The sequence below is a fragment of the Callithrix jacchus genome, chromosome 15, assembly GCF_049354715.1.
Source record: "Callithrix jacchus isolate 240 chromosome 15, calJac240_pri, whole genome shotgun sequence".
In the NCBI taxonomy this organism is placed as follows: domain Eukaryota; kingdom Metazoa; phylum Chordata; class Mammalia; order Primates; family Cebidae; genus Callithrix; species Callithrix jacchus.
The window spans coordinates 29,204,410-29,231,991 of NC_133516.1; the positions used below are offsets into that span (position 1 = coordinate 29,204,410).

The window sequence follows — 27,582 nt, forward strand, 5'->3', positions numbered from 1 at the left end:
CACCCACACTGGGAGGGCCATCTTCTTTACTCAGTCTACTGATTCAAATATAAACCTCTTCGGGGAACACCCTCATGGACACAGCCAGAAACAACATTTCACCAGCTGTAATATCTGGATGCCTCTTAGACCTGTCAAGTTGTGGCCTAAAATTAACTATTCACACCTTCCTAGACTTGGCTTCCCAGCATAAGTCTCACTAAGTCCTGAGTGTGTGTTTCATCTCCTCAGACTTGCTAAGAAAGAAAGAACTGGCTGGTGCTTTCACAATTTTTAATTTTGACTCTTTTTTTCAGGGTTTTCCAGGCTATTTTGCTTGGTGATTTTCCCATATATATTTTAGAATCAACCTGACAAAAAAAAGAAAGAAATTTAAAGAAAGACAAGAAAGGCTGTGGGTATTTTACTGTGATCCCATTACGTTTTTAGATTAATTTAGAAAAAATTGGAATCTGTATCACGCTAAATCTTCCTATCCAAGAACCTGGTATATCATTCCCTTTGTAAAAGTATTTTGTGTTCTTCACATGTTTTTTAAAGTCTTCCATATATAGGTTTTGTATATATGTTATCAGGAATATTTTTTATTACTAATTGGTTTCTCTCTCTCTCTCATTATATCTTCTAGTTGCTATTCCTATGTGTAAAGGCCTTTGGTTTCCATATATTATTTTATATGCCACTATCCTCCTGACTTCTGTTATTTTTTGTAGTAATGTTTCAGCTGATTCTCTTGGGTTTCCCAGGTAAGCAATTACAGCATCTGCAAAATGCAGGTTTTTACCTCCTTGTCAACTTTGATATCTGTTTTCTTCCTCTTTTCTAATTGTGTAGTAGTAGGAGGGATTTTACAGGAGATGTGTCCAAATTTTCCTCATTAGGTACAATGTTGGCTTTGAAAATACTCATCAATTTATATTTCATTGAGTATTTTAAAACCAAGAGTGGGCATTCAAGACCATTAAAAGAAAATGTAAGGCCGGGCATGGTGGCTCACGCCTGTAATCTCAGCACTTTGGGAGGCCGAGGTGGGTGGATCACGAGGTCAAGAGATCAAGACCATCTTGGTCAACATGGTGAAACTCCGTCTCTACTAAAAATATAAAAAATTAGCTGGGCATGGTGGCGCGTGCCTGTAATCCCAGCTACTCAGGAGGCTGAGGCAGGAGAATTGCCTGAACCCAGGAGGCGGAGGTTGTTGTGAGCCAAGATCACGCCATTGCACTCCAGCCTGGGTAACAAGAGCAAGACTCCATCTCAAAAAAAAAAGAAAGAAAATGTAAAGACTATAAACAGATAAACAGACTCATGCAAATTTAGTATACAATGAAGGCATCATCTCAAATCCGTGTAGAAAGAGTAGACATACTTTTTAACAAGTGTTTTTAGGGTAACTAAATAGGCCTATGGTAAAAGATGAAATTAGAACCATTCCTCAAACCATATGCCAGGATAAATTTCAAAGGAAGTAGAAATTTAAATGGAAATAATAAAACTTTATAAGTACCAGGAAAAAATGGGTGAATTCCTCTGTGAAGTGGTTCAATGACGCCCACATCCTAATCCCAGACCTGTGAACACGTGACCTTACATGGCACAGGGGACTTTAGATGTGATTAAGGTTAAGGACCTTGAGATGGGGAGAGTATCCTTGATCATTCAGCTGGGCTTAGTATAATCACACGAGTCCTTAAAGCGGAGAATCTTTCCTGGCTTTTGTCAGAGACCTGTGACTACAGAGAAGTTAGAGAGATGCAATGCTGCTGGCTTTGAAGATGGAAGGAAGGCGGCCAGGAGCGCAGAAGAATGGGGGTTGCCGGCAGAGGCTGGGAAGGGCAAGAAAACAGATTTTCTCTAAGAGCCTCTAGAAAGGAACGCAGACCTGCCTTGATTTTAGCCCAGTGAGAAATGTGTTTGGACTTCTGACCCACAGAATTGTACAAGAATACATTTGTGTTATTTTAAGTCATGGAATGTGTGGTTCTATTACAGCAGCAATAGGGAATTTATACCTCTTAAGTTCCCCTGCCTGCAAAGAAAGGGACCGTCTCGTAGCCCCATCCCAAGTCAAAATCTAAGCTTCTGACTGCCCTTTCCTAAATTCTTATTCAGTAAGAGTGTTAAAAATAGTGGCAAAGGTCAGGGAATCAAAGGGGGAACCCCCAAATCCACCCCCAAAATGCAGATGGGAAGAACAGCAAGCTGGATTGAGGACCTTTGGTCCAGCAAGTTGCACTTGAATAAATAAGAAATATCTGGTTACTAGACACTTCAGAAAGAGAAGTGAGAACTTCAGGAGATTAGCATAATCCTCTGTGGAGTGTGATTTTAATTTATCAGATTCAGTTACGAAATATGCAGCCTGCCAGGTGTCTACTTTCAGCCCCAAGAAATGTGACTTCTGCAAGGTTCTGATTACCTCCATTGTAATGCCACCTTAATCACAGGGTTATCTAATGATCATACCATCCTCTCTTCTATGAGAGGATTTTCAAAGTAAAATTGGCCAAGATGAAGAGGAGAAATCCGCCCGAAAGTGTTGTCACTTGGCTCACTGGAGAATTGAAACTTAACACAAGGTTTCCGAGAGCTTTGGTGCACACAGAATGTGTTTGTAGGCCAGGTTTGACATCTGATTTCACAAAAGTAAGAAAACGCAATTTTTAAAAATTGTGATTAAAAAACTCATAAATCGTGAGCCATTTTTAAGTGCACAGTTCTGTCATGTAAGAAGATTCACAGTGTTGTGAAACAGTCCCCCAGACGTTTTAATCCTGCAGAACTAAAACTCCACACCCATTAACAAACAACTCCCTATGTCCTTGCCTCCGAGCCCCTGGCAACAATCCGATTCTACTTTGCTGTTTCTATAAATTTGACTACGTTAGATACTGCAAATAAGTGCAATCACACAGCATTTGTCTTTTTGTGACTGGCTTATTTCATTTAACTTAACATCCTCAAGGTTCACCCATGTTGTGGTCTGTGTCAGAATTTCTCTCCTTATTAAGGCTGAATGACACTCCACATGTTGTTAATCCATTCATCCACTGATCCACTGATAAACCTTTGTGCTGCTTCCGCTTCTTGGCTATTATGAATTGTGCTGCTATTAACATGAGTGTGCAAATATCCCTCATTGAGACCCCCTTTTTTAAATTTTACTTTAAGTGAGACCCTTCTTTCAGTCCTTTTTGGTATATACCCAGAAGTGGGATTTCTGGATCATATGGTGGTTTGATTTTTAATTTTTTTCAGGAACTATCATAGCTTTCCACAGTGAAAACATCATTTTACAACCACACCAACAGAGCACAAGGGTTTCCGTTTCTCTACATCCTCCGAACACTTGTTATTTTCTGCTCGTTTTCTTACATCATAGCCATACGTATGAAGTGATATCTTGTAGTCATTTTGATTTGCCTTTCTAGAAAATGCTATTTTATGATGCACATTCACACTTTCAAGGTAATATCACAAACAATATTTATATATCATAGCACCAATTAAATTAGAAAAAAACAAACTAGACAATAATTTTTTTTTTTTTTTTTTTTTGAGACGGAGTTTCGCTCTTGTTACCCAGGCGGGAGTGCAATGGCGCGATCTCGGCTCACCGCAACCTCCGCCTCCTGGGTTCAGGCAGTTCTCCTGCCTCAGCCTCCTGAGTACCTGGGATTACAGGCACGCGCCACCATGCCCAGCTAATATTTTGTATTTTTAGTAGAGACGGGGTTTCACCATGTTGACCAGGATGGTCTCAATCTTTTGACCTCGTGTTCCACCTGCCTCGGCCTCCCAAAGTGCCGGGATTACAGGTGTGAGCCACTGTGCCCGGCCGACAATAATTTTTTAACTTAGATAATTAGGACGATAAAATTAAAAAATGGAAGTTAGATTATTTGTGAGCTCACTGAAGACTACAGCCAAGAACTTTAATCTCAAGAAAGAATTGGAAGGCCCTTCAAAATCCTAAGAAATGCTATTATGTTGTCAAAGCTGACTTTGATGACAGATCTTGCCACTGACACAGTGTGGGAGAAGCCGGAAGATGAGATACTAGAAAAAGAAAGTCCTCCTTATTCATCAGGAGGACCAAAATAACGACAGAAAAAAGTAGAATCAAGTAAATATTTTAAAGAAAAGAGAAATGAGTAAGATCTGTGAATTTTTAAAACAGGTAATTTTTCAAAAAGAAAATTATATAGAATTGCACATTTGTAATACCAATAAAATATTGTTCATGTAACTTTGGAAAATGGAAGAAGAAAAGAAATACATCTGTACTACACTTGTTTTAGATGTCAATGGGATTCTCAACTGGAGCTGCCTTGTAGAGGAGAAACCACAAACACGTGTCAATATTACAGGTCAGATCTGAGGTAAGAAACGTAAGTCATCTATGTACCAAAACCAAATCCTCACTTTAAAAAGGATTAATACCCTCAGTACAGTTATAAAGCACTAAATCTTGGCTCAAATATGGAATGGTCTTTGGATGAAAACACAATCCATTCTGAGCTGGTTGAATATATACCTTAGTAAGTAACAAGATTGGATATCCACTTCCCCAGTCTTTCCTTTTTAAAGTTTAAAAAAACTGACTGTTTTGTGAATGTCTGCTTTAATGACCCAGATAAACACCAGCCAAGCCTTTGGAAGGAGGCGTCTCTAAGCCAGAACAAGAGTTGAGAAAGAAAAGTGAGAAAGTGAGAAGGAACCATCTCCTACCACATCCAGTTATTAAAATTAAAATGACCTTTTGTCTCTTTCTGTAAAAAAAAAAACACTGTTGGATTCTTCCACAATTCAAACTGGGGGAATATGGCAGTAAGGGTTTAATTCACTACTTTATAGCTTACTAGCCCATGATCCATCACACCCCAAACAAGGAAATGTGGTGGGGAGGGTGGCTGGAACCACCAAGAAATTGAAAAGCAATTCTGGTAGAAATAAAATTAAAACTAAAGTAAAAAAACCAGATGTCAGTCTTGCTATTAATTAAAATGCCTACTCAAGGATTTCACCTAAGTATCTTTCTCCCTTCACTTCTGATGGGCTTCATTACATTCTATCCCAAAATATGGCACCTTGGCATTTCAGAAATTGCAGAAGCAGGAACTCTCTGACTTTCCTTTCAACCTTCACCCTTGAAGTAGGCCGTAATGCTCTGACCTTCCTCCCTGCAGTTGGTCGTAAGATCCTCCTTCCAGAGGTATCCCACCTGTATCTGAAGGATAGAAACATCCTTATCCTCAAAGACACAGGGACTCCAGGAAGAGTTTGAACTGACAGGCCTTGGTAAGTTTCCCCTAGTGTACCTCTATTAGATCACACCCTGTTGTCCTCCAATCATATTTTTCCAAAACTATCCACTTCATCATCAAATTAGTATTTAAAAAATGCACAAGTTGGCCAGGCACAGTGGCTCACGCCTGTAATCCCAGCAATTTGGGAGGCCAAAGCAGGCAGATCACTTGAGGTCAGCCTGGCCAAATGGTGAAACTCTAACTCTACTAAAACTGCAAAAATTAGCCAGGCGTGGTGGTACACCCCTGTAATCCCAGCTACTCGGGAGGCTGAGGTGAGAGAATCACTTCAGCCTGAGAGGTGGAGGTTACATTGAGCCAAGATTACACCACTGCACTCCAGTCTGGGCAACAGAGCGGGACTCTGTCTTAAAAAAAACACATACACACTTGCCAGGCGTGGTGGCTCAAGCCTGTAATCCCAGCACTTTGGGAGGCCGAGGCGGGTGGATCACTAGGTCAAGAGATCGAGACCATCCTGGTCAACATGGTGAAACCCCGTCTCTACTAAAAATACAAAAAATTAGCTGGGCATAGTGACACGTGCCTGTAATCCCAGCTACTCAGGAGGCTGAGGCAGGAGAATTGCCTGAACCCAGGAGGCGGAGGTCGCGGTGAGCCGAGATCGCGCCATTGCACTCCAGCCTGGGTAACGAGTGAAACTTCATCTCAAAAAAAAAAACACATACACACAAATTTACTTGTTTCTTTGGGTCTTCATTTTCAAAGGTCCCATATTGCATAGAACTTATATCAAATATATTTATATGCTATTTTCACTTATTAATCCATCTTGTGTTATAAGATTCTCAGCCATGAACCTAGCAACAGATGAGGAAAAAAAATCTTTTCCCTTCTACACTTCCAACATATAAAAAATAGGTTTAATAAGCTTTTAGAACCAGGACACTTTTCTTCTAAGAATTATTTTATTCTTTCACTCATATTACTTTAATATTCATACATATATTCTGCCAAGTAAATAACCTTTCCAAATTACGTATCAGTCTATATGCATCATGTCAAATTTTCAAATCTCTATTTCCGCTAAGATACATATTCTACTTTGAAATCTTTCTGCACATTTATATGAATAAGTTATATATCTCTATAAACATATGCAAGCAATATAGTTGTTTTGGGTTATGATATAACAAAATAATTATAATACCAATGCAGTATATTATTTATTCATATGTGACACTGCAACAAAGTTTTTACACAAAAAACTGGTTTTATTAAAATAAAATTTACATAAATTATGCACAGTCTATTTGTGTGAAAGCCCCTCTTCAGATATATTTTCCACTTAGCTATACGTAACATATACCTTAGCATGAAATAAAATTCCAAAATCATTCGTAGTACAACTAATAAACTTGAATTGTATTTTTAGTGCCAAGAAGAAGAAACGTAACTGTTTAAGATTCAGTGGCAGTGACTTCTCGTTTTCCTACTCTTTTCACCTCTTAACCTGCTTCTCAGCTTTTGCTTCTAAGCAGAGGCAGGCTGAAGCACTAGCATGGGGTTTCAGAGCATTCTGCCTGTTTTACACATGCTGAGGATAAAACGTTTGGACTTAGGAATAAGCCCATCAAGACAAAATATTGGAGTGTCAATAATAACCCTTTTAAAAATGCCTGGTTCTTCAGACAAAGAAAATAAAAATCACCCTTCATTTTTACCCCCAATTAACTTCCAAAAATCAAAAAACAGGTTGGGCCTGTTCTGTGGTATGGTAGCCACATGCGTGTAGGGTCTGCTAGATTTCATTTTTGTCTCTATCCTGACCAAGAAACACACAGTGCCTTGACCCAGCCAGCTGATGGTTTCCTCTGCAGATCTGAACCCCAGCCCGGGCCTTGAACATTCCCAGGCACTGATAAAGGTGTTCAGGTTGTTGCTGGAAGCACTGAACGATCAACTGTGCTGCTAAACATGTAGAAGCCAGCCCGGCCCCCACCCAAATTCCTTACATCCTCATGTGAACTCCGTCACCCAACGCCCTCACTACGGACATGCCCAGGCAGAACATCCCTCGTCTCACTGCCCGCCATGAGGACACTGCAGCCCACACTGTACCTAAGTTCCCCTCTTAAACGCTTTGGACTGATCACCCTGCCATTTAGTGCTTCTTCCTTTAAAATCGCCAACTGGCCCCACCTTGGGACGGTTTGGAGCACTCTCTCACGGGAATTCCCCATCAAGTCCAGCCCGAGGCTGGTGTGACTCCAGCCTTGGGTTGGACCTGATGGAACAATCTGACTGTTTAAATGGAATTGAATTGAAAGACTGGTTCTTCAGTCACATCAGTCACGGTTCAAGTGCTCAAGAACCACGTGTCTGGTGTTTACCACCTTGCACAACCCAAGTACAGAACATTTCCATCACTGCAGAAAGCTCCACTGGATGGTACTGGGCTGGACCCCAGAGGAGAGGATTCATATAAAAAGATGCCGCTATATGCATATTTTCCTTCTTAGTCATAAAACCTGCTTGGTTTTCTTAGTTGTTATTATTGTTGTTGTTTGTTTTGTTTTTGAGACAGGGTCTCACTCTGTGACCCAGGCTGGAGGGCAGTGGCACAATCACAGCTCACTGCAGCCTCAATCTCCTGGACTCAGGTGATTTTCCCACCTCAGCCTCCTGAGTAGCTGGGAACACAGGCGGGTGCCACCACACCTGGCTATGTTTTTGTATTTTTTGTGGAGATGAGGTTTTGCTACAATGCCCACACTGGTCTTAAACTCCTGGGCTCAAACAATCCCCCGCCTCGACCTACCAAAGTGCTGGGTTTATGGGTGTGAGCCGCCGTAACCTGCCAAAGTTGTTTGTTTAAGCTTGTTTTCAACACCATCAGCCACAGTCTGTTCATTTTAGCCCAGGAGAGTGGTATAAAAATAAGAGATTGTGTATAATTTCTCCAAATCATGTGATGCTATGTAAGAGCCCAAAGTCCTGTAATGAATCTCACCTTTGCCAAATCAAACACAGTCCCATGGCTTCCTCCGCACTGAAGCATCTTTGCTATGGGCAGAGTCGTCCTGTGGTACCCACAAGGAAGCCTTGCTAGGAACTCCTTATCAGGGCGGACTGGTCATCTCCGTTACCCTATGCGGCCATCTTAGAGGGAGGGACTCTGAGAGCATTGCCTCTGCTCTTTACTGAGATGTGTCCCACGACCCCCAAGGTGACCACTCAGGTCAGGATGGCCATCCATGCAGGCCATTCAAGAATCCCCATGAGGAGCCAGCCCCACACTTCCTTAACTAGAGCTCCCCACGCACCATCTGAGCGTCTCATGCAGACATTCCAGCCTTTCTTTCTACCTTCAAGGCCCAGCTTGCACCTAACAAGTCTCTTCTGAGAGCCTACACTTGCCAAAATATAACTTAAAACATATGGAAATAGCAGTTTATATAAACTCAAGGAAGATTATTCTCAGTAAAAGAAATAATTACTCTTTCGAAATAACAAAACAAACTCTCATCTGATTAGTCCAACATAAATGCTCTTTTCACAATCCCTTTATCTTTTATTTTTTTGAGATGGAGTCTGGCTCTGTCACCCAGGCTGGAGTGCAGTGGCACAATCTTGGCTTACTGCAACTTCCGCCTCCTAGGTTCAAGAGATCCTCCTGCCTCAGCCTCATGAGTAGCTGAGAATACAGGAGCACGCCACCATGCCTGGCTAATTTTTTTATTTTTAGTAGAGACAGGATTTTGCCATGTTGGCCCGGCTGGTCTGCAACTCCTGGCCTCTGGTAATCCGCCCACCTTGGCCTCCTAAAGTGCTGGAATTACAGGTGTGAGGCTCCACGCCCGGCCCCTTTATCTTTTGATTCCTGAAAACAATGCACTCAACTTCAGTATTTGGTCTTTCAGTTATAATTCTTAAAAATAAGACACTTTGAAACATACTAAATGTGCATTACTTGGAAATAAGTGTATGCAAATGAACCTGGAAATATCAATATATAAACCAATTTTTCAATTCTCCAGTCCATAGAGGGAGGTATTCATGTACTTGACATTTGAAAACCATTTTTCTTAGCAACTATGATAGTGGTTTCTAGACTGTGTCCTCAAGCACAAACCATTCTTCCTGTATGACATGACCGTAACAAAGATTTACAGCCCCAGAGAAGAGTGAGATTTGCAGTCTTCTGAGGGATATTAAAGTTGAAGGCTAAAAGACACTTTGGTGGTATAGCTGGGAACAGATTCTGTAACAAAAAGAAAAAAATATGCTCAATCCTTCACCATTTTATTATAAAATCTAACCGCATGCTATGGCCTATGCCAATACATACATTATTGCCACTTCATGTTTTAAGTCTGGAGATACTGTATAGGTGATAAATAGTGCATTTTTCACCGTTAGGTCACCCATCACAAATGTGTAGTCAAGCTTTTTCGCTCTTTTTGCCCAGGCTGGAGTGCAATAGCACAGTCTCGGCTCACCGCAACCTCCACCTCCCGGGTTCAAGCGATTCTCCTGCCTCAGCCTCCCAAGTAGCTGGGATTACAGGTGCCTGGCACTACGCCCAGCTAATTTTTGCATTTTTAGTCAAGACAGGGTTTCTCCATGTTGGTCAGGCTGGTCTCACACTCCCGACCTCAGGTGATCCACCCTCCTCGGCTTCCCATTGTGCTGGGATTACAAGTGTGAGTCACCACACCCGGCCTATTTTTATTTTAAAAGCTAATTATTGGCCGGGCGCGGTGGCTCAAGCCTGTAATCCCAGCACTTTGGGAGGCTGAGGCGGGTGGATCACGAGGTCAAGAGATCGAGACCATCCTGGTCAACATGGTGAAACCCCGTCTCTACTAAAAATACAAAAAAATTAGCTGGGCATGGTGGCGTGTGCCTGTAATCCCAGCTACTCAGGAGGCTGAGGCAGGAGAATTGCCTGAACCCAGAAGGCGGAGGTTGCGGTGAGCCGAGATTGTGCCATTGCACTCCAGCCTGGGTAACAAGAGTGAAACTCCGTCTCAAAAAAAAAAAAAAAGCTAATTATTACTGCTGGCCACAGAGATCTAAAACTTAACACCTATTTTCTTTCTTTCTTATAGTTTTACATAGTAGCACTACAACATAATTGTGAATAAATTGAGTAAAATAGAACACTAAAGGTTCTCACAAGAGGCAAATCATACAACCCAAAGATAAATTTTGACACAAATGGTTCTGTTATTTCAGTTTCACATTTACGATAAATTTCTAATTTATTTCATATTAGTTCAGCAATTCAAAATTAGGGATATCCAAACAGATTGAAAGTAACCATATAGAAATTTTAGTTTTGCTGAAGAACATTTTAATTTGCCCAATAAATGACACTTTTCATCATTTCTGACTATCTGAATCTGACTAATCATCTTCAGACCTCTACTGGTGAGGGAGGGGCATGCTCACGTGTGCATTTTCTGGGGGCGACTGAGGGAGCCTGTCCACAGATGCTCATCTTCAGAGGCCCAGGGCCAGTCCTGATTCCTTGCTAAGTCCACATGCGGGACATCTCTCTTGCTGCCAGGTCTGCACCTAGCTCATCAAAGAACTGAAAAATTAAGGGATAACTCTCAGGCATCCACACCCAGAAAGGAGGCAGTGATCAGAAGACCAAAGACTGATGTATGCCTTTTTCCTGGGTATGCCACCCTGTGATGGAAGGAAGGGCTTAAGGCTTCCAGAATATCATTAGGATCTCTTCACTCTTTTGGAAACAGCTGCCAAAATCTGGCACTGGGAAAAAGACTTCCCACCCTTTCCAGAGGTACTTGACCCCCTTGTCCCTCTGTATTCTCATCACCCTACGGAAACCAAAACTAAATGCATCTTTGCACAAATCAGCCATCCTGTGTCTGCTCTTTTGTGATTTTTATGTAAGTGTTCTTGATTTATGTGAGATAACTTTTTCAAAATATGAATTTAAATGGATTTGAAATGTAATCTTATTTTTCAAGTAACTTAGGATACTATTTTGTCAATATTGGTTAGTTCAAAATTCACATACGGTTAGTTATGCAACCCTCACATTTTAAGTGCACATTTCCCAGACTCTCAGTCAAACAGTGGATGATTCATTGAGCATTCAAATGGGCTAGGACAATTTGATATTTTAAGGAAATGTATCATTGGGTGTTTTGGAGGGTAAATAGAAAAATAATTTACACAGTAACATGGCCAGGAGTGGTGGCTCACGCCTACGATCCCAGCACTTTGGGAGGCCGAGGCGGGTGGATCATGAGGTCAGGAGTTCGAGACCAGCGTGGCCAACATGGTGAAACCCTGTCCCTACTGAAAATACAAAAATTAGCTGGACCATGGTGGCATGCACCTGTAATCCCAGCTACATAGGAGGCTGAGACAGGAGAATCGCTTGAACCCGGGAAGCAGAGGTTGCAGTGAGCCAAGGTCACACCACTGCACTCCAGCCTGGGCAACAGAGTGAGACTCTGCCTCAAAAAAAATAAGTAAACAAATAAAACAAAAATTAAAAAATACAAAGTAATGTGCCACTAAACCAATAAACTTTTTGTCAATTTGACTTTTCTTAACAAATGTGTTACATAAATGGAAGTCTAGATACTCATTTTAAATAATTTTAGATATGAGTAACCCACCTCTTTCTTTAAGGTCTTCAATATAGGCTTTCATGAATTCTTTATCAAAATGTTGGCGATCTCGTTCACTCTCCATTATTTCATCGCCATCTTGACATTGGGCATTATCAATAGGATTGTCCATAAGGCTTACAAATCTATTCAAGAAAGCACGGAAAATATCACATTATCATCTGTACCTTTTCAACTGCAAAATTCCTCATATAAGATAACCTCTGTTATCCCAAGTTCTGGTTTTTAAATAGAGTCTTGCTCTGTCATCCAGGCTGCAGTGCAGTGGTGCGCCATCATAGCTCACTGCAGCCTCAACCGCTCAAGCTCAAGTGACCCTTGCTCCTCAGCCTTTCAGGTGGCAGAAGTCATCATACCAGGGTTTGTTTTTTTTCTTTTTTTTTTGAGACAGGGTCTCGCTTTGTTGCCCAGCTTGGAGTGCAGTGGTGCGATCATTGCTCACTGCAACCTCAAACTCCTAGGCTCAGGCAAACCTCCTGCCTGCCTCAGCCTACCAAGGATCTAGGACTACAGGGACATACCACCATGCCTGGCTAATTTCTTAAATTTGTGTAGAGACAGGATCTCGCTATGTTGCTGACACTAGTCTCAAACTCCTGAACTAAAGCAATCCTCCCACCTCAGCCCCACAAAGGTTTAGGTTACAGGCATGAGCCACTGTGCACAGCCACACCAGCATTCCTGATAAGGCAAGTTCTGTCACATTACTCTTATTTTCTAAAATTATTATTACTGTCCTTAGCCTTTGTCCTTTCACATATACTGTCAAATCCATTTTTCAAGCTCCAAAAAAGAAATTCCACTGGAGTTATGATTGGAATTATATTACACTGAAGTATAATTTTCGGAAGAAATCACATCTTCACAACCTTTCCACCTAGAAAAGATACATTATGCCTTTCTCAAATATTTAAGACTTCTTCATGTAAGAAGAACTATTTTACTAGAGGTTTCCTAGATGTTTTATATCTTCAGTTATTATTATTAATGTCATCATTCTTCCATTATTTTTCGACAAGTTATTTCTAAGAAATCAGTAAGCTATGAAATTTTTATGCAAACTTGTATCAATTCTTTTTATTGAACTTTCAGTAATTCAAAGAGCTTCCATCTGATTCTCTTAGATTTCTGAGTCCTACAATTATATCATTTGAAATTACTTTAGTTTGGTGACAGGTTTACCCTGACTGACTGCTACTGGACTTGAAGCTGCCAAGCCTGCTTCCCGGGGCTGGATGTGGAAGGGGCTCTAGGGAGGAGTCCTTCCTGCTAGCACTCTCACCAGTGCTCCTCTTCTTATTCAAACAGTATTCCACACACAGCCAATCACAGTGGAAGACCTCTTCTAGTGGAAGGAGTGGAGTAGGGCAGGTGCGAGATGTCTTACACCCTGCCAATCTTCTGCTTATACAGATACGAAGTTGGTTTCTTTCTTTCCAGCAGTCAAACCTCTCTTTTTGTTTGCCATGCATTTATTGCAAGGACAGGAAGATCAGATTGAACCCTGTGGATACTAAGCACTTATGCTGAAGAACTAGGGGTCCTGGGGAAATAGTCTCCCTAATGGTTGTGTTAACAATCACCTGGTGTTCAAGTCCGGTGAGTCTCTGGACAGAGAGAAGATGGCTCTTACTAGAGCAGCCTAGTGTAAAGAACGTGGGAAGGGCCCAAACTGCTGGGGATGGACAAAAAAAAAAACAAAGCTCCAGATTCTGGAAGGAAGTGCTGCCAGGGAGCCACCAGGTGCCTTGGAGTCATTTCAGGGGAGGGCGGAGCTAGAGCTTTTCAATTCCACTTCCATCTCACCCCAGATTGGAGGCTGTTTGGAGTACATTTGCATGGATGTTTTTCCTTAGTTGTGGGTGGTTTATTGGTTCACTTAAGGAAACCTAAAGAAGGGTGAAGCAGCCAGGGAGGGTCCTTTCAACATCTGCTGACCCCTCCAGGCCAGTAGCAATTTGAGCACTGAGTGAGAGACCATGGACCCTGGACATATGTCCCTCAACACCATCAACAAGCAAGCAGCATTTGTAGAAATCCTCTGAGCCCGATGCCTCCTCCTCATGCTATATGCCACGAACTCCAAAATCCTGTAAAAAGTCACCAGATCTTCTATGAGTTGGGATCAGGTTCTCAGAGTATGAGAGGCTCCGGTGGGCCTCATCCTTACCTGTGTCTGAGTGCGTCTACTGGGATTTCTGGGCTACTCACTTTAAAGGTGTGGAAGAGTCACAAAGGGCAGTTGGGAGCTCCACCAAATGGTCCCCACTGACGACCAACAGGGTGAGCTTCTTCAGGTTCAGCATGGAGTAGGGAAGGTAGGTCAACTTGTTTTTATATAAGAGAAAGCTCTGCAGCTCTTCTAGCCTGAGAAGAGGCAAAAAGGATTAGAACACATGGACTTAGCATCATAGCTAAGAAAACCAGCATGAATCACAAATAAATTCTAACAGGAAGTCCCTACTTTATTTTATACATGTGACCTTTATGAGAACTGACTCTAAGTTTTGACAGGGTCTCACTATGTTGTCCAGGTTGGAGTTCAGTAGCAAAATCTCAGCTCACTGCAGCCTCAATCTCCTGGTCTCAAACGATCCTCCCACCTCAACCTCGTGAGTAGCTAGGACTACAGGCTCACGCCACCATGCCTGGCTAATTTTTTGTATTTTTTGTAGAGACAGGGTCTTGCCATAGTGCCCAGGCTGGTCTTGAACTCCTGGGCTCAAGCAATCTGCCTGCCTCAGCCTCCCGAAGTGTTGAGATTACAGGTGTTAGCCACTGTGCTTGGCCTGAGTTTTAAATAACTAACGTCATGCCAGGCAACATGATTTTTTTGGGCCCTTCCCACGTCAACTTAATCACCAGTTGACGACACAGGTGCACAATACACGCTAGGCCGTGATGGAGCCTCAAACATCAGTATATCCCTTCTAAGAGTCTACTGCACTTACAAGGGTTAGCAGGGCATGGGAAGACAGTCATACTAGAACTGAAGTAAGAATAAACAGATTTTAGCAATGTCCTTCCTTTCTTTTTTTAATGATAGAGACGGGGTCTCACTATGTTACCTAGGCTTGTCTTGAACTCCTGGCTTCAAGCAATCCTCCTGCCTTGGCCTTCCAAAGTGGGACTACAGGCAAGAGCCACTGTGCCCAGCCTCCTCCTGTTTGTCTTTAAAGCACAATTACCCTTCTCTCATCACATTTTCTAACTTTAAAACAGGAAGACAACTGCACAGTGAAAAGTAAATGAGCAAAATATGTTCCAGGTATGTCTTATTCTGTTTTCCATTTTATTCTAACTCAGTGGCCTCCCCCAGGGAATTTTTCTTTCATTTATTTGCAAAACTTTGGCTAATCTCACAAACATTTCATTTCATAAAGTTCCCATGTTTCAAACTAAAAGATTCCCTCGTAGTCTCAAAACCCTAGAAAGCATCAATACACATCGCATGTACCAGGAGTAGAGAAAAGTCATACAAGATGGCATTCAGGCCTAAGCCGTTGCTGTCATCTGTGTCATAATAGCTTGCTTGTGTTTCTTTATTAAAAAAAAAAAGATTGTAGGCCAGGCACGATGACTCGTGCCTATAATCCCAACACTTTGGAAGGCCGAGGCAGGAGGATCACTTGAGCCCAGGAATTCAAGACCAGCCTGGGTAATATAGCAAGACCTTGTCTCTACAAGTAATTTTTTTAAAAATTAGCCAGGTGTGAATGGCACACATCTATGGTCCCAGCTACTTGGGAAGCTAAGCTGGGGAAAGTGCTTGAGCCCAGGAGCCCAGGCGGTCAAGGCAGCAGTGAGCCGTGACAGTGCCACTGCACTCCAGTCTGGGCCAGCGAGACTCTGTCTTACCGGATGCCAGAGTTTGTGTTTTATTTACCACTTTAAACGCGTCCCACTCTCTGGGCTTGCCATACAGGAGCCTAACAACTTATAAATGAATGACTGAATCTTCCATGATTCAGCGTAATGCTTATTTTTAAAAACATGAAATAGCTACAAGAATAAAATTTGAGCCAGGCACAGTGGCTCATGCCTGTAATCCCGGAACTTTGGGAGGCCAAGGCAGGAGGACCGCTTGCACCCAGGAGTTTGAGATCAGCTTGGGAAACAAAGCAAGACCCTGTCTCAACAAAAAATAAAAATGTTTAAATATGCATGTTTTTAATTGTAAAGAATATAACTTGAAAACCTGGCTAAGCATATCAATTTGTTTGAAAGTTTATGTATAATGAATCAATAAATGAAACTAATAAAAATTGTCCTCACTGATATTCTAAACATAACATAAAGTGATATGTTTCCATTCTACACTTAATAAATTGACTTTTCTACTTCTGTAAAGTGAAGGAAAGTTAATGGTGCCATTCTATGAAAGACCAAAGCAAATTAAAGGTCATCGAAGCAATGAAGACGTCGTGCTCAGATGCACATAAACAATACGTGTATGATGCAAACTGGAAACTGTCTTACTCTATGCTTTCCTTGGAAACTGATTTCCTGGAAACAATGAATTCTGGAAAATTAGTTAATTCCAAAGAACATTCATGTACTACACATGTTTTAAATGTTAACAGTGTTTGAAGCGTTAGTAACTAACACATACACCTCACCTTAGAATGCAAGTAGCTACCTGTCTATATCTTGCGGCAGGTCAGTCAGGTTATTGTTGCTGATATCCAACCACTGCAAATTAGACATCCGCAGGACACAGATCGGGACGCTGGAAAACTTGTTTGCTGAGATATCTACAAATGTAACTTGCTTCAAATTACTTAACTAGAAAAGAAGAACAAAATGTTCTAATTACTTTTATAAGAGTGGGAATTAAGTTCAACTAATAATTGTTAGATAAATGTTTCTTCCCAAAGGCATTTCTATGAATACATGCAAAACAGATCAATACCGTACGTATTTTGGAGCACCCTATATGTGTCATTCATTCACTGTGTATATCTAGGGAAGCTAAGAGAAGTGGTACACTGCGGCTGCCCTCCAGGAGTTTATATTGCTATGAATTATCAGTGCAGGCTAGGCGTGGTGGCTCATGCCTGTAATTCTAGCACTTTGGGAGGAGGAGGTAGACAGATTGCTTGAGCCCAGAAGTTCAAGACCAGCCTGGACACCATGGAAAAACCTCATCTCTACAAAAAATACAGAAGTTAGCTGGGTGTGGTGGTATACACCTGTAGTTCCAGCTATTTAGGAGGCTGAATTGGGAGTATGGCTTGAACCTGAGAGTCTGAGGGTGCAGGGAGCCATGACTGAGTTCCAGCCTGGGTGACAAAGCGAGACCCTGTCTCAAAATAAATAAATAAAATAATCAGTGCAATTTTATGTAGCAAGAACTAACGTGAAGAAGTTTTCAACTTGCAATGTTTGGTAACAAAGAAATATATGGCTAATCTGCCCAACATCACAGTGGGGTAAGGGCCTGGAGTAAGAAAAGATTTCACAAGGAATGGAGCATTCACATTGGGTCCTGAGGTTCCCTGACAGGTAGAAAGAAGGAAACGGAGGTGAGGGAGCTGCATGTACAACATCACAGAAGACAGAAAGTGCCCGTAGTAGAATGACTTACTGGAGACGGCATTGACAAGTTTTGGCAAATGACCAGAAAGCGCTAGTGCTTGTGTTTTATATCCATAAAACTTTTATTTTTAACATGTAACTGAAATACATATAGAAACATATTTTTATTTCAAATGAAAATCTATAAAGGTATTGAACAAAGCAGGAAAAGTATCTTGTGGTTAGATTTGGTTTTGTAAGTTTAGTGATACTATGAAACATAGAAGAGTTATCTTTTTTTTTTTTTTGAGATGAAGGCTTGCTCTATGGCCCAGTCTGGAGTGTGGTGGTGCGATCGCAGCTCACTGAAGCCTCCACCTCCCTGGTTCAAGCGATTCTTCTGCCTCAGCTTCCCAGGTAGCTGGGATCACAGGTGCCTGCTGCCAGCTAGTTTTTGTATTTTTAGTAGAGACAAGGTTTCGCCAAGTTGGTCAGGCTGGTCTCAAACTCCTGACCCCAAGTGACCCACCCACCTCGGCTTCCCAAAGTGTTGGGATTACAGGTATGAGCCACCGTGCCCAGCCTGGAACTACCTTTGATTGACTTATTTTGAGAGCCCATGAATAAAATCTGAGCTGACCCTTAGAATACACTTTCAAAATTGTTATGAACTATGGAGCCAGGTGGACCAGTAGGAGGTATTATTGAAATGTAAAGGGAAAAAAAGTATAGACACAATTTAGCTTAATATAAAACCCACTTCCATATTGCCAGATTTGCTTTCGTGAGACACAGGCCAGATTCATTCTATTGTATAGGACGTTCTAATTTTGCTTGTTTTGAATTTAGAAAATGAATGTGAAGGCGGTAATGTGATGGTGAACAATCAGTCAAGAGAGAGTCTGGGAGCCCATACTTGAGTCTGAAGTTTCTGACCGTGTTGCCAGGGTGATCAGATCAGCAGAAAAATACAGACTGAATTGCCGTTACTCTCTCTTCTTTTTTCTTTTTACAGTAAATGTAGAAAACGTATTTTTAGAATGTAAAATAACTGACTGAAGATATTTAAGGAAACAACTTAAGACTTTCATGAAAATTAGAATAAGAAAAATCACAATGGCATTGGATCTACAAGTCCTTCTATGAATATATAAAAAAATTTTACTCCTTTTATTTTCAATCTTACCGTTGTGGATAAATAAATCAGGATCTGTGCTATAGACAACAGGTATCATATATTACAAGCATCAACAATTATTAAATAAAAATGTATTGTGTGACGTTTTCCCTGGTTTTCCTTTGATAGCATTTCTGAACTTAAATTCAGGTTCTGGCCTTGTATAAAATGTTTTTAAAGAAGGGCAGGCGCAGTGGCTCATGTCTATAACCCCAGCACTCTGGGAGACCAAGGCAGCTGGATCACCTGAGGTCAGGAGTTCAAAACCAGCCCAACCAACATAGTGAAACCCCGTCTCTACTAAAAATACCAAAATTAGCCAGGCTTGGTGGTGATGCGCACCTGTAGTCCCAGCTACTCGGGAGGCTGAGGCAGGAGAATTACTTGAACCCAGGAGGCAAAGGCTGCAGTGAGCCAAGATCACACCACTGCACTCCAGCCTGGGTGACAGAGCAAGACTCCATCTCAAAAAAAAAAAAAGTTTTAAAGACCAGTATAGTGTGATTGAAATGTCAGGAAAAGGTGGTATAATAAAGATGGGTTTCATGTTAAAACTTCTTGCCAAGTTATAGACCATCCCATGTAATAAACCAAATAAAAGTAAATCATAGCACAGAAATGTTTATTTCTTACTTCAAAGGGCAGCTCTGTTAACTCTAGATTTCCAGAACAATCCAGTCTGTCTAGATTTTCACAGTCTCCCAATTCTGGAGGAATGCTCTTCAGATGGTTAAAACTGACATTGAGTTCTTTCAGGTTCTTCAAACAACCTGTCATCAGAAAATGTTGCCATCAAATATCATAAGTCGAGAATGCACTTAACACACCTAACCTATTAAACATCATAGCTTCACCTAGCCTACCTTAAAGGGGCTTGGAACACTTACATTCACCTACAGTTGGGCCAAATTATCTACCATAAAGCCCGTTGTATAACAAAGTGTTAAATATCTCCTGTAATGCATTGAATACTGCACTGAAAATGAAAAGCAGAATGTTTGTATGGTACTCAAAGTGCAGCTCACCCCTTCCTCCCTTCGTTCCTTCCTTCCTTCCTCCCTCCCTCCCTCCCTTCCCTACTTCCTTCTTTCCTCCCTCCCTCCCTCCCTTCCCTACTTCCTTCCTTCCTCCCTCCCTCCCTCCCTTCCCTACTTCCTTCCTTCCTTCCTCTCTCCCTCCCTCCCTCCCTTCCCTACTTCCTTCCTTCCTCTCTCCCTCCCTCCCTCCCTCCCTTCCCTACTTCCTTCCTTCCTCCCTCCCTCCCTCCCTTTCTTTTTTTCTGTTTCTTTCCCTTCATTTATTCCTTCCCTCCTTTCTTTTCTTAAATTTTTTAAATTTTACTTTAAGTTCTAGAATACATGTGCAGAACCTGCAGGTTTGTTACATGGGTATTCATGTGCCACGGTGGTTTGCTGCACCCATCATCCAGGTTTTAAGATCCGCATGCATCAGGTATTTGTCCTAATGCTCTTCCTCCCCTTGTCCCCTACCCCCTGACAGGCCCGGTATGTGATGTTCCCCTCCCTGTGTCCATGTGTTCTCATTGTTCAACTCCCACTTATGAGTGAGAACACGCGGTATTTGGTTTTCTGTTCCAGGCTTGGTTTTACATTTTACACCTTTCTAGACCGTTTGAATATTTTTCCCTGCACATTAATGAGGTCTGTGGGGATGATGACCTCATGTCTCCAACAGGACTCAAGTGCCTTGGAATAATCACTTGACTAATCACTTGGAATAACAACTTTGTAACCAACATGTTGACGTTTATTGCCTTATCTAATCCTCACAACAGCTAAATGACAACCATTATCCATACTTTACAGATGAAGAAACCGAAAGCAGAGAGATTAAGTATAGTCCCTCAATCCCACATTGGTCTCCTGTGGATACCCCTCACCCACCAAGCTCTACTCCTCCCCCAAGTATGCAAGGAGAGCATCCTCACTCCCCCACCAGTGGTCTTAACCATGGCTGCACGTGGGAATCGTGTAGGGAATTTTGTAATGCTGGTCTGCTGTGGGCCTTGGGCATTTAGATTTTTAAGGCTCTTTGGGAGATTCTAAGGTGTAGCCAGGGTGAAAACCACTGCTCAAATCAAACTGGCTCACAAGGAAAGAATGGATATTACATTGGCGTAGTGTGGGAAGTTACAAAGAACAAATGTTAATCTGGCTGGCAATAACTTCAAGGAAGGCATTTCAAGAGATGAACAAAGATATATACTAAGTGGAGCACCTCTGATGAAATTCCAGGCAACTGTGAGCATGACTCATCCCATGGTGATGCCCTGACACCTCCACTTTTGATGGCTCCATGCTTAATACCACAACTGTCTTGCTGCCAACCACTGGATTCCGAAGCCCAGGTGACAGGGTAGCAAGGATCCCTGAGTCTAGGTCAACCTCTGTGGCTTCTCAGATATATAAGGACAGAACCTTCCTACTTGAAAAGGTTTGTTTGTTTTGAGACAGGGTCTCGCTCTGTCACCCAGGCTGGATTGCAGTGGTGCCATCACTGTTCACTGTAGCCTCAACCTCCTGGGCTCAAGAGATCCTCCCACAGGCACATGCCATCATGCCTGGCTAATTTTTTACTTTTTGTAGAGATGGGTTTTCTCCACGTTGCCCAGACTGGTCTCAGACTCCTAGACTCAAGTAATCTGCCGGCCTTAGCCTCCCAAAGTGGTGGGATTCCAGGCATGCGCCACTGTGCCCAGCCTAAAAAGTCTTTTTAAAAGTAACTCCGTCCTCAGAAACGCTATCCAGTTATTTAAATATAGTATGAGCTTGCCCCAAAACGACCTGCAAATAGTGAAATCTGGCTTCTGGCCCGGGCTCTAAAGAAGTTCCTTAGTGTAATATCTAAATGACAATGATTCAATCAGCTAACATCAGTGGGACCTGGTCTCTCAAATTTGCAAAATAAAGGGGCAGGAGGTAAATGACCCCTAACAAGTTAAAAATGGTGAGGGAAGGTGTTCTCTTTCCAGGTCCACAGGGGGCGTAGTTTTAAGGGCAAGAACTTCCTATGGCTATTGATGCCACCCTCCCAACAATCTCCATCCGGGAGATTTAACGGTTTTTGTTTCAATTTCATGGGCACAGGAAGAAACTAAGAGTCAATCACCCCAGCAGAAGTTCTAAGGAACTCCTTTCATTGGCCCGGGGTCTTAGAGAAGGTGGGGGTTCCTTCCAGGTTAAAAGTCCCCTTCTTCCCCACCCCTTCGGACTCCATGTTTGGGTTTCCTTTCACGAACACTCTTTTGTGGAAGCTAACTCCATCTCTCTATCTCTTCCCTTCCACTCACTGTGGAAGCTGCCTTCCTCTCCTGGATTCCATCTTTCTGGATTCTCTCACTCAGTGTGAGAGGAGCTTTCCTTCTCTGGTTTTCCCCCTCTGGGAACCCTTCACACTCAGTGTGAGAGCGGCTTTTCTCTCACTCAGTGTGAGGTAGCTGTTTCTCTCTCCTTCTCCTTTTTCTCTCTCTAAATAAATCACTTTCTACAGTTTTGAGTCCAGCATTGACTGTGCACTGTGCCATGGTCCCTTCTCATTCTTGAGAGGGCAGGAGACCAAGAACCTGGAGAAACATCCTCTCAGGGGAGCTGAGGACACCCTGAACCCCAATATTACAATGGTACTTTTCAGTCATAAAAATTCTAAGGTCCTTTCTACCTTTCCAGAAACTGGTCAAGGAAACAGAAGTTCTTGTCCTTGTTGGGTCTAGAATTTGATTTTACCCTGATTAGAAGCTAGTTCCCATTTCATGGATACTGGCAGAAGACGCAAGGCTCCTGGTCCAAGACAGGGTGTTGATGTCAGTTCTCCTTACAGCCAAGCCTACTAAGCGTGACACAGATGCCCCGGATAGATGCTATGCACATATACATCACAGCGGAGAACACCGAGCTTGGGGAACCCACTGCTTTTACAGCAAGTGGTTAGCAAGGTTGCTCTTTGCCTGGGGGCAAGTGTCGCCTCATTCCTCGAGGTTAGTATGCACATAACAACTGCAAGATTGGCTTGGGTAAGAAGGTGGTCAGAGCCTTGTAGTCTTGACACAGACAGCAAGACGTATACAAACACCAGAGTCCCCACAAGCCACCTCTGTCCCACAGGGTCTTGGCTTCTGGTAAATTTTCACATAACTACGCGAAACCACTAGTCCCAGGGCACGTGTGTAAGAACGGAGCTCCGTGCAGCCCCAGACCTTCACTCCTCACACCCCAGGAGAAAGAGAAGCAATAATGATCACTGTCATTTTCATTTTAAATAATACAACTGACTGATGACAGAGAATGATAAAAATTTTGATCTGTTAAAAAGAAGCAGGCTGGGCATGGTGGTTCATACCTGTAATCCCAGCACTTTGGGAGGCCGAGGCTGGTAGATCACCTGAAGTCAGGAGTTTGACACCAGCCTGATCAACAAGGTGAAACCCCATCTCTACTAAAAAAAATAAAAAAAATGCAAAATCAGCCAGGCGTGGTGGCACAGGACTATAATCCCAGCTACTTGGGAGGCTGAGGCAAGAGGATCACTTGAACCCAGAAGGCAGAGGTTGCAGTGATCCGAGACTGTGCCATTGCACTCCAGCCTGGGCAACAAGTGCAAAACTCTGTCTCAAAAAAAAAAGACATCATAAGCTAAACTAGATTTATCAATGGACTAATGTAGGAACCATCCATTCCATTTATAATAAGCATATTGCATGTTTATAGGTTTAAAACTAAACGAAAATAAACACAGAGTTCCTAAATAAAGTATTGCTCACTCATGAGACTTCTGGTTTCTGAGCAACTGGCAAGTGTCCCATGTGCTGAGTTATACAGGTGAGATGCTGACCTCACGGCCCAAAGGGATGCTGCAAACAAGCAGCTCTGGGGAGCCTTGAAACAGCCCTGCCCAGCCACTTCCTGGGGCAGCTGGAGAGGAAACGCGGTGTCTGCACACTGTCTGTCACCTGCCCGATGCCACCTGCTTCACACACAAGAGGCCCGAAGGCCCCTGCTAAGCTGACATACCAATTTCTGCTGGAAGATGTGAGATTTGGTTTCTTGGCAGATCCAGAATTCTCATGGCTTGAAACAGCTCAATATATGTAGGAATGATTTGAATCAGGGTATTGCTTATGTGCCATTCTCTCAGGTGTGTCTGCTCCTTCAATGAATCTGGGAGCTCCTAAAATAGAAAGAATGACATCAATCAGAACCAGCCCCTCCATGTGCACAAAGCCGTGTAAAGCCAAGCATTTATTTTAAAACAGTAGGTAAGAAAGCAGACACAAGAGCGTGAAGCATAACCACCAGCACTCCATCCATTTCCAAAAGAAACAAAAGACACGAGTTGTCATAAATTTCACAGCAGTACATTAGCCCTATTTCAAAACTGCTGTGAATTCACGCTGTTATTAAAATCAAATCCTAGTGAACATAAACAACCAGACTCACACTCAGAGCCACCATATGTGTCATTTATTTGCAACATACAAATTTAACATCCCCTAAAGTATATCTATACACTAGATTTCAAAATTTGTGCTTCGTTTCCTTTTCTCTGTAGTTGCTTTTATAAATACTTAATAAACCTTGAATATTTGCTGTGCCAAATTTCCACATATTCTTAAGAGTCTATGATAGGGAAAGAGCATGAGAAAGACAATCAGCTGGGAGACCTGGCCCCGCCATTTTCCAGTCACGCCACCTCCCTGGGCCTCCACTGCTGAAATGACATTGATGAACTCAGTGCCCGAGGCCTCCCTGAGTTCAAGTGCCCTGGGCTAAAACTGTAAGGGGGTTGAGGAAGAAGCGTTTAAAGACTTTAGGGAGGCGATTTCTCCTGCTGAAGAAATCTAATTCACCAAGAGTTACCGAGCCCCGACTGCAGGCGAGGGGAGCTCAGCACTGAGATGGGGTGAGACAAAGACGAGACACACAGGTCCCCTGACCTCAGAAGCTGACCAAGGCACACCATCAGTAGAGTGGCTGGAGCAGAGGCTGGAGATGGGATGATGTGTGGAAAACTCCATGGGAGTTAAAGGGCACGGGGAGGAAGCAATGGAGTCCACAGTGATCCTTCTTTTTTGTACTTGGTACTTGTAATGTGCTTTACAATCATTGCCGTCCTGTGTGTGGGTTAAGCTGTTAACTTGCAAAAGTGCTTTCACTCTAGTACTATTTCATGCAATGGTACCATAAGACAGGCAAAGTGGGCCCCTTTGGAAGAAGAAAACTGAAACCCCAAAGACATTTAAGGGAATCACTTACAGTAAGGACCCGATACCAAGTTTGCAAAGCCTAGTGCATAATGAAAATACAGGCACTGGCCAGGTGTGGTGGCTCACACCTGTAATCCCAGCACTTTGGAAGGCTGAGGCGGGTGGATCTCAAGGTTAAGAGTTCAAGACCAGCCTGGCCAAAATGCTAAAACCCCATCTCTACTAAAAATACAAAACTGAGCTGGGTGTGGTGGCAGGTGCCTGTAATCCCAGCTACTCAGGAGGCTGAGGCAGAGAACTGCTTGAGCCCGGGAGGTGGAGGCTGCAGTGAGCTGAGATTGCACCACTGTCCTCCAGCCTGGGTGACAGAGTGAGACTCCATCTCAAACAACAACAACAACAAATGTGGGCACCTTGTTAAAAGTTAAGAAGTTCAAGAAGGTGAGCACAGAGCATTAAACCAAGCATAGGGCCCTGTGCCACTGCTTCTGCAGCCAACTGCTAGTTACCACCTGCCCCCGTCTGGCCCTGGCAAACTGTCCCAACACCTCTTGATCTGAATGGAACCCACACCACACCAGAAGGTTGCCTCCTGGAACTGAGACAAAATGAGCAGGGTCAACAGGGAGCTGACCACGGGCTCATAATCACCATCTCTTCATTTAAACTTCAATGTACTGACGCCCTCATAAGTAACTTATCTCATTCCACTCTTTCAATAATGGCACACAGAAAAGATTATTACACTGTCTAAAATTATGTTCACGACTATTTTTAACAAGAAAAATATTAGGAGATTGCCAGGTGCGACAGCTCACGCCTGTGATCCCAGCACTTTTGGAGGCTGAGGTGGGCAGATCACCTGAGGTCGGGAGTTTGAGACTAGCCTGACCAACATGGAGAAACCCTGTCTCTACTAAACATACAAAATTAGCCAGGCATGGTGATGCATGCCTGTAATCCCAGCTACTCAGGAGGCTGAGGCAGGAGAATTGCTTGAACCTGAGAAGCAGAGGTTGCAGTAAGCCAAGATTGTACCATTGTACTCCAGCCTGGGCAACAAGAGCAAAACTCCATCTCAAAAATAAAACAAAATTAAATTAAATTTTAAAAAAGGAAAATATTAGGATATCATGTTAAATAGAAATGAAAAGAACTGAGTAAAAATGACAGATTGAATGTATGCATATACTTTTGCTCTTCTCCGAAATTTCGTTAAAGACAACAGCACAAGAACTTTTTAGGTGGCATAAACCCTGCAGAAGGGCAAAGAGAAAGGGAAAGGAGACATCAGCCGCAAAGTATGGCTAACCAGACAGCTGGAAGATGGTGACCTGGCTTCCCAGAGCTGATCAATCTTAGACCAGCAGCAGAAACGATTGAGATACAACCGGAAGCCACCAGAGACTCCGCAGTAGAAGAGCCTGGTACCCCTGGAAGTGAAAGCTGAAGTCAGGTCCCAAAGAAAGAGATCAGGTTCCAAGTCCAAAGACCAGAACCTCGACCCTCATCCATACCACATGGCAATTGCCTCTGCTCTCCACCTGTAAGAAATTGCAGCTTATTCATTGGAGGGGGTTCAACCATGTCCCTGAACTAGAGTACCTCGGGCACAGCTGAGGCAGGGAGGTGGCAATCAGATGATGAGTGACGAATGCTAAGATTCTCTCCGTTCCAGGAACTGAGAATGTCCTTTTCTGTAGGCTCTCATAGCTCCAGACAAATCAATAATGTGCAGTCACGAACATTCGTGACTAATCATGAATAGGAGAGGGGCAGCACCAGTGAGATGCAGATTTTACAGCAACGTCCTCAAAAGCTAAGCGTGCTCAACACACACTCAGAGCTTCTGGTCAGCTTGTGTCTCCAGACCACCAAGAAAAGTCCCAACGTGCAAGATAAAGACACACACCCTAAAACAAAAAGGATACTCTGAAAGAAGAAAACACAGCCCCCAACATGAAAAATAAAACAATAAAAAATAAAAACTAATCAGCACTTGGGGACACTAAGGCAAGAAGATCGCTTGAGCCCAGGAGTTCAAGACCAGCCTGGATAACAAAGTGAGACTCCATATTTTAAAAAATGGGTTAAACTAGCCAAGTGTGGTGGCATGCACCTGTTGGTCCCAGCTACAGAGAAGGCTGAGGGGGAAGGATCACTGAGTCCATGAGATGGAGGCTACAGTGAGCCATGTTCATGCCACTGCACTCCAGCTGGAGTGACTGAGCAAGACTCTGTCTCAAAAAGACAAAAAAAAAAAAAAAGATTGATCCCAAGGTATCTAAGAAAAGCCATTATCCTGCAAAGTAGAAACAGAACAAAATTGTAAAAGCCAAAATTAAGAGACACCTGTAAAAGTGGAAAAATAAGGCCACATTACCAAATTCATCCATTTGAAAAAACAAAGAGCAAACAGTTCTGGGAAATTAAAAACGTGGTAGTAAAAATGAAAAATCCTATTGGCAGCTTGGAAAACAAAATTGAGGCTCTCCCCTAAAAGAGCAGGGTCCAGGGTCTGAGAGCTTCTGGCTCAAAACAGGAATGACCACTCCCCAGTCCCCAGCCCAACCTGGCCACACAACCACAGAGTGTGGCGCCTCACACAGAGTGTGGCCCCTAAGGGCCCCAGCAGATCTCTCTCTACCTGGTCCCCAAGGCCCCAGAAGCTCCACAGCCTACTCCTTCCCTCCTGACCTCTTGCAGGGACCGGGCACGCTG

At 42.8% G+C, this 27,582-nt stretch overlaps 1 protein-coding gene across 1 annotated transcript in view; it reads right to left on the reverse strand.

Moving 5' to 3' along the window:
* Nucleotides 1-6,219: 6,219 nt before the first annotated feature.
* The window catches only part of LRRC2 (leucine rich repeat containing 2), a 48,807-nt gene continuing 27,444 nt past the window's right edge, over nucleotides 6,220-27,582 (reverse strand). Inside the window, exons 4-9 of the mRNA XM_002758284.5 lie at nucleotides 23,669-23,825; nucleotides 19,275-19,411; nucleotides 16,587-16,732; nucleotides 14,159-14,314; nucleotides 11,936-12,072; nucleotides 6,220-9,534 (exon numbers count right to left, since the gene is read on the reverse strand). Of these exons, the coding sequence (XP_002758330.3) occupies nucleotides 9,485-9,534; nucleotides 11,936-12,072; nucleotides 14,159-14,314; nucleotides 16,587-16,732; nucleotides 19,275-19,411; nucleotides 23,669-23,825 (783 nt within the window). The 3' untranslated portion in view covers nucleotides 6,220-9,484. The remainder of the gene's footprint in view (nucleotides 9,535-11,935; nucleotides 12,073-14,158; nucleotides 14,315-16,586; nucleotides 16,733-19,274; nucleotides 19,412-23,668; nucleotides 23,826-27,582) is intronic.